The 12,037-nt window shown below is 48.3% G+C and overlaps 1 protein-coding gene across 2 annotated transcripts in view; it reads right to left on the reverse strand.

Annotated features, from left to right (window-relative positions):
* Positions 1 to 121: 121 nt before the first annotated feature.
* Positions 122 to 12,037, reverse strand: part of MYBPC2 (myosin binding protein C2) — a 71,180-nt gene continuing 59,264 nt past the window's right edge. For both annotated transcript variants that reach the window (XM_088655023.1, XM_035134682.3), the window contains exons 25-30: positions 8,576 to 8,715; positions 5,973 to 6,132; positions 4,468 to 4,604; positions 2,195 to 2,381; positions 1,006 to 1,049; positions 122 to 354 (exon numbers count right to left, since the gene is read on the reverse strand). In XM_088655023.1, the coding sequence (XP_088511149.1) occupies positions 1,039 to 1,049; positions 2,195 to 2,381; positions 4,468 to 4,604; positions 5,973 to 6,132; positions 8,576 to 8,715 (635 nt within the window). In that variant the 3' untranslated portion in view covers positions 122 to 354; positions 1,006 to 1,038. The remainder of the gene's footprint in view (positions 355 to 1,005; positions 1,050 to 2,194; positions 2,382 to 4,467; positions 4,605 to 5,972; positions 6,133 to 8,575; positions 8,716 to 12,037) is intronic.

Raw genomic sequence — 12,037 nt, forward strand, 5'->3', positions numbered from 1 at the left:
ACCAGCCTCAAAACTCACTTATGGATCCCCTTCCACAGCTGTGCCCTGCCAAACAATTTTAGTCACTGCTCCCCTTTCCAAAACAACTCCCTGAAAACCAGAGGGACAAGAGACACACACAGGTTGTCCCATCAAGGTCACTTTATTGACACAACAACTGACCCAGACAGGCACACGGACAGATACAGGGGTGGGTTAGCTGGTCTGTGGTAGCGTCCTTCTATCCAAGCATGATATGGGTGGCTTCTTCAGTGGGGTGGGGAGGTGAACACGCCTCAATTCCCCTTCCACACTTAGCATCTGCACGAGGTGGGGAGGGACACCATGGAGAAAAGAAGGGCGGGTGATCGTAAGCTGTGTGGAAAGAGCAGAGCAGGAATTAACATCGTTGGCTAGTGGGTAGGGTGAGGCAAACAGATTCATCCAGGTACACACACTCAAGCATTTCCCCCTCCATTTTCTAAGCACGGCTTCTGTGCGCAGTTCCTGCACATTCGGTCTTGCTTCGAACCACAATAATAAGAAGAAGAGTTTGGATTTGATATCCCGCTTTATCACTACCCGAAGGAGTCTCAAAGCGGCTAACAATCTCCTTTCCCTTCCTCCCCCACAACAAACACTCTGCGAGGTGAGTGGGGCTGAGAGACTTCAGAGAAGTGTGACTAGCCCAAGGTCACTCGGCAGCTGCATGTGGAGGAGCGGAGACGCGAACCCGGTTCCCCAGATTACGAGTCTGCCGCTCTTAACCACTACACCACACTGGCTCTCAAGGCTCTGTTCCTGCCAACCAGGTCCAACACGAAACATACACCGCTTTCTCCCTCTCCACCCCGGGCCAGATTCTAGTCGCCTAGCAACTCTATCCCAGACCGCCACAGCCTCCATCACCAGGCTGCTTCCTCCACCCTCCAAACTGCAGTTGTTTCCGGATTTATAAAGGAATCCCATTTTCTGCCTTGAAATCCAAATAACTGCATGTTTCATGGTGTGTTCCATGTTACTCACCTTTTCCAGGTGTTGGCAGTTGTGGCAATAAGATTACTGTGGTGCTGTGTGGGGAGGAGAGAGGAGAGGAACAGAGTATCAAGGAAGAGTTTGGGCGGACACACTTTTACTCTCTCTAAATGAGAAGGGATTGTGTTTTCCACTTCCACCAATCCCACTTGCCTATGCATGCATGTGAGAAATAAGAATGGGGTCCTCTTTTCTGCACTTCTAAGCAAACCCCTCCCTGTAGAGGCTGTTGAACTTCAACTCCCATCAGCCAACAGACATGGATGGTGGGAGCTAAAGCCCAGGAACACATATCCCTCACCCTAAAGCAGGCATCCCCAAACTTTGGCCCTCCAGGTGTTTTGGACTACAATTCCCATCATCCATGACCACTGGTCCTCTTAGCTAGGGATCATAGGAGTTGTAGGCCAAAACATCTGGAGGGCCGCAGTTTGGGGATGCCTGTCCTAAAGGTACAAGTGAAATTGTCAGGTTTAAACCTGGCAGTCTATATCAGTGTTTCTCAACCTTTTTTGGGCCACGGCACACTTGTTCCGTGAAAAAAATCACGAGGCACACCACCATTAAAAAAGTTTAAAAAATTAACTCTGTGCCGCCCTATATTGACTATAATTATGACTGTAAGAAACACTTGCCAATTGCTGTGTTGGTTGCAATCTCCTGTAATAAGGCTTCACAAGCCGTCCGGCGGGTCAGTGTTGAGTATTGGCGGCCGCCAGGCTCGTTTGCACTGAGCTTTGGGAAAGAGGAGGAGAAATATTGCTTTCCAGCGGGTGAGCGGTGTCTATTGGCGGCCGCCAGGCACGTGACAATGCAAATCGCCCTTCTCGTCGCCGCACGTCGCGGCACACCAGCCAGCGTCTCGCGGCACACTAGTGTGCCGCAGAACAGCGGTTGAGAAACGCTGGTCTATATAACAACGGTAACTTCTACCCATTTTAGGGATGTGGGCGCTTATGGAATGGCTGAGAGAAAGCTTCCCTTCACAAATCAGGGTTCTTGAACATTACCCCCCACCCCAGAACATAACCCCACAGATCCTGGGACTACAGCTTTCCCATTCTCTCCTCTGTGCTGCACCATCCCTAGGCTGGGTATGTCGTTATTTTTAAAATATAAAAGCAGATCTTAAAGGAATTTGAGCAATGACAACCCATTTCCCTTCTCATGCTGCAGTCACCTTTGACCTCCAGCTTGCAATCCACAATGGCTTCCCCCAGTTCATTGACGGCCTTGCAGGAGTAAGTGGCGCTGTCAAAAGGGCCCGGTTTGCGGATGTGGAGGGTCAGCACTCCCTGGTTGTTTTTCTGCAGGAACTTTGGGTCCCCGCTGATGTCCATTTTGTTCTTCATCCAGATTATTTTGGGCTGGGAACAGACAAAGGGCGAGAAGAGATTAAAAGGAACCCAGATGAAAGGAACATTGATTATCACACACTCCGTTCTAAACCACCTGGTCACGTATTGAATTGTGCCGCCTCATACGCTCAAAACAGTTGCAACCAAAATCGTGTGCAAAAAAATCCCCAACCTATCAGTTTTATGTATTATCATTGAGATTGAAAATCATGTCAACCTTTTACCCCTGAAAATGAAGGTTTGTTGCCCATGTGCTTAAAAAACCCAGCCCCAAGTGTGCCAGATTCCAGCACTCAAAATCTAAAAAGAGTTCATATTCCAGCTTGACAATGCATCCCATTTGTAGTGGATCAAGGATAGGCCAACCTCTTCTTAAAAACCGCCAAGGAAGGAGAATCCATAACCTCCCAAGGGAGTTATTTCCACCATCAAACAGCTCTTACTATCAGAAAGTTCTTCCTGGTGTTTAGTTGGAATCTCCTTTCTTGTATCTTGAAGCCATTGGGTTTCAGTCCTACCCTCCAGAGCAGGAGAAAACAAAGCTTGCTGCATCTTCCACTTGACAGCCCTTAAGATATTTGAAGATGGCTCTCATATCTCCTCTCACCATCTCCTCCTCTTTTCCAGCCTAAACATACCCAGCTTCCTCAACCGTTCCTCATAAGGCTTAGATTTCAGACCTTTTCTCATCTTGGTTGCCCTCTTCTGCACACATTCCACCTTGTCTATATCCTGAAATTGTGGTGCCCAGAACTAGACGCAGTATTCCAGATGCGGTCTGACCAATGTTTATTGAGCGTTCATTGTGATTCGTTTACTGGGACATTCAGCACTCATTCTGATTTGCTTGCAGGGGCTTCACATGCCTTCCTATCAAAACATTCATTCCTTTCACGCCTTTCAGTGCATTTCTGCACTGCTTTTCCAAACTGCAAAAAATGGGCTTTTTAAAAAGTGGATTAGTTGCTCCAGGGCAACCCAGCACTTCAATCCACTTTAACTGTGCAAACTTCAAAGTTCCTGTATGGGCTAGATTTCCTCCCACAAATTACTGATTGACACACGCTGGAGGAACTCTTGCAGAAAATCAATTAAAACACGCCAGCAGAATTGGGGGGGGGGGGTTGGCCCTAGCAGTTGAGAGAAGGCTTAATAATCACCTCCCTCACAACACACTAATGATCACTGGTGGTACCTTGTCACCCTCCTTATGAGGAACAAAAAAAATGAATGGCTGGAGGCGGGGGGGGGGGAAGCACAGGCAGGGGTGGAGGCAGGGGTGGGGGGGAAGCACGGTACTTTAAATTAGCAGCATCTTCAAAATCACATTCACCGTACCTGACAATTATTGAGGCGTTGGAATGTGTTGCTATTAAGGAAAATCCTCAGTTTTAATACTGGTTATAATTTGCTAAATCTAAGGTTTTATTTTTCTCTTATTTGTAGCCACGCTTTTTTTTTTTAAAAAAAAGCCTAACATTTTGGAAGTACCAACCTTAGACCACTGTTCACTTTCCCTGTTGTCAGGGGGACTCCCTACAGGGACCCTCCCCCAGTCATCCTGACCAGCACTTCGCCCAGTGACAGCGCAAGCAGCGGGTCAGGAGGAGGGAATGAGGAATGGAGCGGAATGGAGAGGGGGGCTCCAAGACGTATCAGAGCCTCGGCACCGACCCAGCTGGCCAGAGGAGGAAGGACAGCACAGCGAGGTGTCGGAGCCTCAGCAACACTCCAGCCAAAGGACGTAGGGCACCCAGACGTAGGGCAAGGGGGCGGCGTTTTCGGGTCCCCAGACTATTATGCTGGCGCAAAAGCAGACAAGCACCATTGCCGGGTTCTGAATCAGACGAGGCAGTCATGTGTTCTGATGTCTCTGCACTGTAAATAGTATGCACAATAAAGCTCTTAAAGACAGAGCAGACCGGAGCGTCTTTACTCGAGAGTAGCCGCAACAATCCCCTGACACCTGTCTTCATGCTTCATCCCTCCTCCAGTTATCTCACATCCCTCTCAGCGCCACATTCCTAGTCTTTTGATAACAGCCACTCCAAACAACTCGACATCATCCCGTTCCGCCTCCTCACTCAACACTTACTTTAGGAAACCCCCTCACAGCACAGTTCAAGGCAGTGGTATACCCAGCCACGACTGTCCGGTCTACCAGTGGCGTCATGAACACAGGGGCAAGGCTGAAGTCGTGTTCCTTGTAGTTTAGCTGTTTACAGATTATTCCTGAAACGGAAAGGGGGGGGGGGAGAGAGAAACAGCAAATCCATCAGCCGATCTTAGGTAAAGATAAAGGGGCCCCTGACCATCAGGTCCAGTCGTGTCCGACTCTGGGGTTGCGGCGCTCATCTCGCTCTATAGGCCGAGGGAGCCGGCGTTTGTCTTCAGACAGCTTCCGGGTCATGTGGCCAGCATGACAAAGCTGCTTCTGGCGAACCAGAGCAGCGCACGGAAACGCCATTTACCTTCCCGCCGGAGCGGTCCCTATTTATCTACTTGCACTTTGATGTGCTTTCGAACTGCTAGGTGGGCAGGAGCTGGGACCGAGCAACGGGAGCTCACCCCGTCGCAGGGATTCGAACCGCCGACCTTCTGGTCAGCAAGCCCTAGACTCTGTGGTTTAACCCACAGCGCCACCTGGGTATGGGCAAATTGGGCTGCAAGGCCTACTATACGCACAGACCTGGGAGTAAATCATAGAACTGGAGAGTTGGAAGGGGTCTCAAGGATCATCTGAGAAACTCAACTAAAGCATCCTTGACAGACGGCCTCCAGCCTCTGCTAGAAGGAGAGTCTCTCGAGGGAGACTGTCAAACAGTTCTTAGTGTCCCGTTGAAGCTTTCTGTAAACCGCTTTGAGGGTTTTTACAATCAAGCAATGTGTATGAAATGAAACAAACTCAACGGGGTTTACTTCTCAGGCAGACATTGCCAGCTCATTTCTAGTCTGCGTCATTCTCACGTGTGTTGGCTTTCGCGTTTTGGGTACTAATCTGCCAATGGCGTGTTAAACCTGCATGAAAATTCGCATTTAAATATGCATTCATTGAATATATTGTTTCCCCTTGAAATATGATGATGATGATGATGATGAACATTTGTTAGTCATTTTATCTTGCCCAAGGCAACCCAGAGCAACATACAACCAAAACATCTAGCCAGTATGCATTGCATGAAGTAGCCCAAAACCATGAGTCAGGTTTCAATCCTATACAGACTTAACCTGGGGTAAGTACCATCTCCAGCTGGCCCTGAACCACAACTCCCATCACCCCTAGCCAGCAGGACCAGTGGTCAGGGACGATGGGAACCGCAGTCCAAAAACAGCTAAAGCCCAGAGCCCAGAAATCCCTGTTTCAATTGAACATTTCTCCTCAAAATAGGCATCTTAATATCTTTTGATGCTTTCTTTTTTTTAGCCAAGAACTACACCAGAGCATTCAGAAGCGTGAAAGCCAGCAGGTTACAAAATTCCCTTCTGTGTATTAGTCTAAAAGGTGCAGACCGCAGCCCCTTCTGCTAAGCCCTGGTGGCCCCAATCCCTGACCGCTAGAGCCAATTCCAGCCACCATCTATCTGGCTCCACCGCGTTTACCAGATTTCTGAATGTTGGCGGTGTTTTTGGAGACCCCGGGAGCTTCGCTAAGCCCACAGATGTTCTCGCTGTAGACTCGGAAGTAGTATTCGTTGCCGATGATGAGGTCAGACACCGTGCAGCGGGTGAGGCGGTTGTGCTCGTATACTGTGAACCACTCCTGCGGAAGGAGAGCAGGGACGGTCAGAGAAATAGCCGCAGGGGAGGAAGGATCTGAGCCACAGGTGACCCCCCCCCCAGAAACAACAGAGAGGTGTGCAGGGTCCACACAGAGGGAAGGAGTAGATGCTCAATAAGCGGGATGAGAGGCGATGTGGGATCGAGGTTCCCTGATTGTGCATAAGTGCTTGATGCCATTTTGGCAATAGGCAAGGGAATGGTGTTTTTTTATTATTTTAAAAAAATCAGCCCGGCTTTTCTGTTTTATGCATTATTTTATCTGGCTGAAAGTTTCCCCTGCTGCTGCTGTTTTTTACGTGCATGTTTTCTGTGCTAGTTACAGGTAGGTAGCCGTGTTGGTCTGAGTCGAAGCAAAATAAAAAAATTCTGACATCAGGAACCAGAAGACAGAGAAACCAGTAGGAGAACACTTCAATCTCCCAGGACATTCTATACAAGATCCCAAAGCAGCTGTTTTATTACAAAAAAAATTCAGAAACAGACAAGAAAGAGAAATTGCTGAATTGGGACTCATTACCAAGCTTAAAACCACGGAGCCACCTGGGATGAACAGAGATATCGGATTCTTATCTCATTATGCATGATCTAGCTTTCTTTTGTGCCTCATTATGCATGATCTAGCTTTCTTTTGTGCCTTGCTCCCCCCCCCCGGCAGGACCAATTGCAGTCATCATCAGTCGTTAACAGCCATCAACAGGTTCACCACTCCTATCAGCCCATCACCCATTCCCACCCACCACCCACCCTCTGAATTTAAATAAGGGTCTGGTTGATTCTGTTTCAGTGTATCTGACGAAGTGTGCATGAAAGCTCATAACAAAATAAAAACTTAGTTGGTCTTTAAGGTGCTACTGAAGGAATTTTTTTATTTTGTTTTCTGTGCTGTACTTCTGCAAATTTGTCATTTGGGTTTTTATTTTTACTCTGAAAGGTTGTAGCCTAAAATAAGAGGATATAAATCTTCTTATATATATAGAGAGAGAGAGAGAGGGAAAAAAGGAAGGTAACCACATCATGTCCTCCAGAAACAAGATCTATGCTCCTTTGAAGCTGCTCTTGTAGCAGGCTTGGAACTGCTGCCTGGTCTTCCTGCTGTGAATTTTGCCGCTGGCAAAATGTGAACTTTCACAGTGGTAGGAGAAGTTCTCTTTCTTTCGTTCTTTCTCTTTCTCTCTCTGATAGTGTCAGCAGTAAATGAGCAATCTGAGCGTGTTTGTATGAATTAATTCTGACTGAATTGGGGTCACTAACTTAGGAGGGGAGGCTGCTTCCCTTTTGCGCAACTATTCAGTATTCATTTGTCGCAAGTGTTTATTATACTAACCAAACTCACAAAAGCAGCAGGGTCTAAAACTGCATTGGCGGCTTGGTACACACCATATATTTAAAGCGTGTTTAAAGCACATGAGTTGCCTTACCTCAGGAATCCTGGGAACAGTAGTTTGTGAAGGGTGCTGGGAACTGTAGCTCCATGAGGGGCTAAACTACAGTTCCCGGGATTCTTTGGAGAGAGTTGTGTGCTTTAGATGTGTAACACAGCCTAAAGAACTCACCGGGGGGGGGATGTTTAAAGCATTTGCCCCTGTCAAAAAGGATTATAAGGCCAGCACTGAGCAAACATCTCTAGGGATAGCATTCTGCAACTGGTGTGCTGTCACCAAAAAGTTCTCACCTCTGGTCACCTCTCAACTTAGATGGCAGGGGCATCTGTGGAGGCCCACCGAAGAATAACTTCATGCTCAGGTAAGTACAAGACAAGTAAACGTAAAGGTAAAGGTACCCCTAACCATTAGGCCCAGTTGCGGACGACTCAGGTTGCAGCGCTCATCTCACTTTACTGACCGAGGGAGCCGGCGTTTATCCACAGACAGCTTCCGGGTCATGTGGCCAGCATGACAAAGCCGCTTCTGGCGAATCAGAACAGTGTACGGAAACGCCGTTTACCTTACCGCCGGAGCAGTACCTATTTATCTACTTGCACTTTGACGTGCTTTCGAACTGCTAGGTGGGCAGGAGCTGGGACCGAGCAACGGGAGCTCACCCCGTCGTGGGGATTCAAACCGCCGACCTTCGGATCGGCAAGCCCTAGGCTCAGTGGTTTAGACCACAGCGCCACCCGCAAGTACCCATACCCTATCTCATGAAGGGCTTTAAGCAGGTCCTGGAAATGGACTAGAAGCCATTGCAGTCATTGTCATGAATGGACCTAGTTAACCCTATTAGTTGATTTCAATGGGGCTTCTCTGAGTAGGACTAGCACTGCAGGCAACTCACAATGTCTTGCCTCGGTTAGTATCTTGCAACGTTGCAAGGTAGCCGCTGGCACACATTCTCAGCGAGAGCCAGGGGGGAAATCGAGCCCATTACTAGACTTTTGATTCATCACTACTAGAAGCAGAAGCCCAATAGGGAAAGGACCTTACCATGGTCTTCTTGTCAGCCTTTTGGATGGAGTAGCCCGTAATCTCTGAATTCCCATCGTCCTTGGGAGGCTCCCATTCTACTAAGGCATTAAAGCCCCACACTTCCTTCACCATCACGTTGTGCGCTGGACCTGGTTTTTCTACAGAAGGCATGGAAAACAACAAGGGCTGCATCACTATGGGTAAACAGCGAATGGACCCTTAGCCAAAACGATGTAAGCAAAGGTTCCCTGCAATTGCTAAAATGATATAAGCAAATACAATAGACCCAGCAGCTCTCTAGACCAGGCATAGGCAACCTTAGCTCTACAGATGTTTTGGAACTACAACTCCCATGATCCCTAGCTAACAGGGCCAGTGGTCAGGAATCATGGGAGTTGTAGTTCCAAAACATCTGGAGAGCCAAGGTTGCTCTAGACCAGGCATGTCAAACCTGCGGCCCTCCAGATGTTTTGGACTACAATTCCCATCATTCCTGACCACTGGTCTTGCTAGCTAGGGATGATGGGAGTTGTAGTCCAAAAACATCTGGAGGCCCAAGGTTGAGGACCCAACCTTGTCCCTCCAGCTGTTTTTGGACTACAACTCCCATCATCCCTAGCTAGCAAGACCAGTGGTCAGGAATGATGGGAATTGTAGTCCAAAAACAGCTGGAGGCACAAGGTTGGGAAACACTGCTCTAGACCAGGCACGTCCAACAGGTAGATCGTGATCTACCGGTAGATCACTGGACATCTGTGGTAGATCACTGGCTCCCCCAAAGAAGCTCAACAACTTTGGCGCCCCTATAAAAGCTCATTTTTTGCCCTGCACCCCCAAAACAGGGCTTTCCTTCTTCCTAAAAAAGCTCAACAACAACTTTGACCTGAATGCCTAAAAAAATGGGGCTTTCCTCTTCCCCCAAAAAGCTCAACAACTTTGACCTGAACCCCCAAAAAGGGGGTAGATCACTGCCAGTTTTTAACTCTGTAAGTAGATCACAGTCTCTTGGGAGTTCACCACCCCTGCTCTAGACCATATTAAATGGGGATAGCGTGAGTGAATCATTGAACTCATCTTCTGTAACCTGCTAAAATGCTGTCAGCAGGCTTTGGGGCAAAAGTCCAGGGCTCCACTCAGCAGGCCAAGGAAATCCAGCAAGGCCGGCTTGTCACATTTCAAAGTTAGGTAGATAATACACAATATCATCTCAAGAGGGGAGCCCCTTAAGACTGGTAAGACAATAGCCCGAAACGACCCAAAGGTGAGGTGTCATTGCAGCCCTGGCTGAAACAGACGCAGGAAGCTGCTAATTCAATACACGGTGGATACATGCAACACAAACACGGAGAGACCCAGCCCTGTCCGCTGGCGCTAGGAAGGTGGGGGTGTGTGGGCCGGAGGGCAGATTTGCGGCTAGCACCTTCTCCAACGTGCTCCGCTTTCAAAGGCAGATTCCCAGAAGACTCTTGGAAGATGCTAAATTTCACTTCAAACATTCCGCCAGCCAAATTGGGATTAGAGGAGGCGGCTGATCAGAAAGTGCCCGTGTCTGGGGAGGGTGAGGGAGAGGGGGGGGCCTTTTCGGCGGTGTCGGGAGAGGTGACATCTGGCTTAAACCATCAGGGGGAAGCTTAAATATAGAATGGAAGAACATGATCTCTCCCCTCTTACCATGGGGGAAGGGTGGGAGGTGATAAGAGATGGTGACACAGGCAGAGAGGGACAGGGGGGGGAGGAAGGGGTGCCAGGCACCAAGGAGGTCAGGATGGGCGGGGCAGGGCAGGGGGGGTAAGAGACTGGTTGTGGACACCAAGCATGTCTCCCAATGGAAGAGGCAGAATTAGGGATGGACAAATTGGTCCATTTCAGTTTCTCTGAGTTTCTCTTTCCTCTGAATTCTTTTGCACGTTTCCACATCAGTGTGTGGAGGCAGGTGGGTGTGAAAACATGAAGTTCTCGTGAAATTTCATCTGCTTTTTAGTGCAAATGCCTCCTAATACATGCATTTTTGTATGCAATTTTGCCTAATTTTTGAAAAGCGATTTCTCCTAGTATCATGCATTTTTTTTTCTAGCACAAGGTTTGACCCTTTTGGAACTGATTGAATCACAGAATGGTAGAATTGGAAGGGACCCTGAGGGTCATCTAGTCCTGCAATGCAGGAATATGAAGCTGTCCCATACAGGGGTCGAACCTCCAACCTTGGCGCTAGCAAAACCACGCTCTAACCGACTGAGCTACCCAGGCTTTATTACCGGTATGGTGTGGCTTTATTATTTACATGGCTAAAAATGAAAACAGAGGACAGCCCTCACGTTAGGGGGGCAAGGAAATGGTTAACATAAAATGTTTATCGCCTTCTATACAAATGGTAGTCTAGGGTAAGAACTTATTGTGTTCTTTGGATGTTATCTTGCATTTATTGCCCAGCTTCTGGGGTCGGGTGGGGTATTTCATTACTTATCTGTATTGTGCTGCTGTATGTTGAAAGAATTTAATTTCAAAAACACGTTTTTGAATGTTATTTTCACTTATGTACGCATTTGCTTCGCCCTAGCACAAACATTTTTGTACACATCCCTTGGCAGGAGAGCTGCACTGCAAAATTCAGGAAAGGGTGGGTTTTCGAAGGACGGCCATGTTTCGGTTTGTGCATTGTTTCGGAACGGGGTCTGTTGGGATGTTTGCTTTTAAATGCAAACTGAATCCAATTGTTTTCTTGTCTCCTTAGACAGAACCCCAGTGGGGCAGAGGCCAGGAGGCAGCTGCCACACCAGCCAGACGAGGAGGTGCCTTGCTTCCATGGCTAGCATCTTTCTGAGGTCGCTGTGCAGCTGGCTGAAGGCTGCCTAGTGCCCTGCCAACCCTCCTGTCTCTCTTCTCAGGCCTGGGAGTTGGGAGCATCTCGGTCTCCCACGGGGAGAGAGGAGACTGATGGAGCAAGCCTGGATTAAAGCTTGTTAACAATTTAGCAGCTGCAGCAAGAAGGGAGGAGGGAGAACAGAGACTGTGCCCATCCCTTGCTTCCCTCTAAGTTGCCAGGCCATCCTCCAGCTGCCCTGGGACAGCAGAGCTGAAGCGGAGGCCTCTGGGCTTTGGGTTTAGGGCCACTGGTTGGCTGCACCTCTTGCCTTCCAGGAAGATTAGAATGGAATAGTAAAGACCAGCTGGGCCCCCCACCCATTGGCCAGATAAGGGAAGGGCAAAACTGCTGTTCCAATGCTTGCTTCCCTCTTCCCCCCCCGCTCCTTTCGCCAGTCTGTTGTGAGCCTGTGGGCAGGAGCTGGCTCCCCACATTTAATAATAATAGTAATAGTAATAGTAATACTACTACTAATAATAATATTTTATTTATACCCCACCTTCCCCAGCCAAGACCAGGCTCAGGGCGGCTAACACCGAATATAAAACAATTAAAATACAGCTGAAAAACAAGATTAGGTAAAGGTAAAGGGACCCCTGACCATTAGGTTCAGTAGT

The sequence above is a fragment of the Zootoca vivipara genome, chromosome 12 (genome assembly GCF_965207765.1).
Source record: "Zootoca vivipara chromosome 12, rZooViv2.hap1.1, whole genome shotgun sequence".
In the NCBI taxonomy this organism is placed as follows: domain Eukaryota; kingdom Metazoa; phylum Chordata; class Lepidosauria; order Squamata; family Lacertidae; genus Zootoca; species Zootoca vivipara.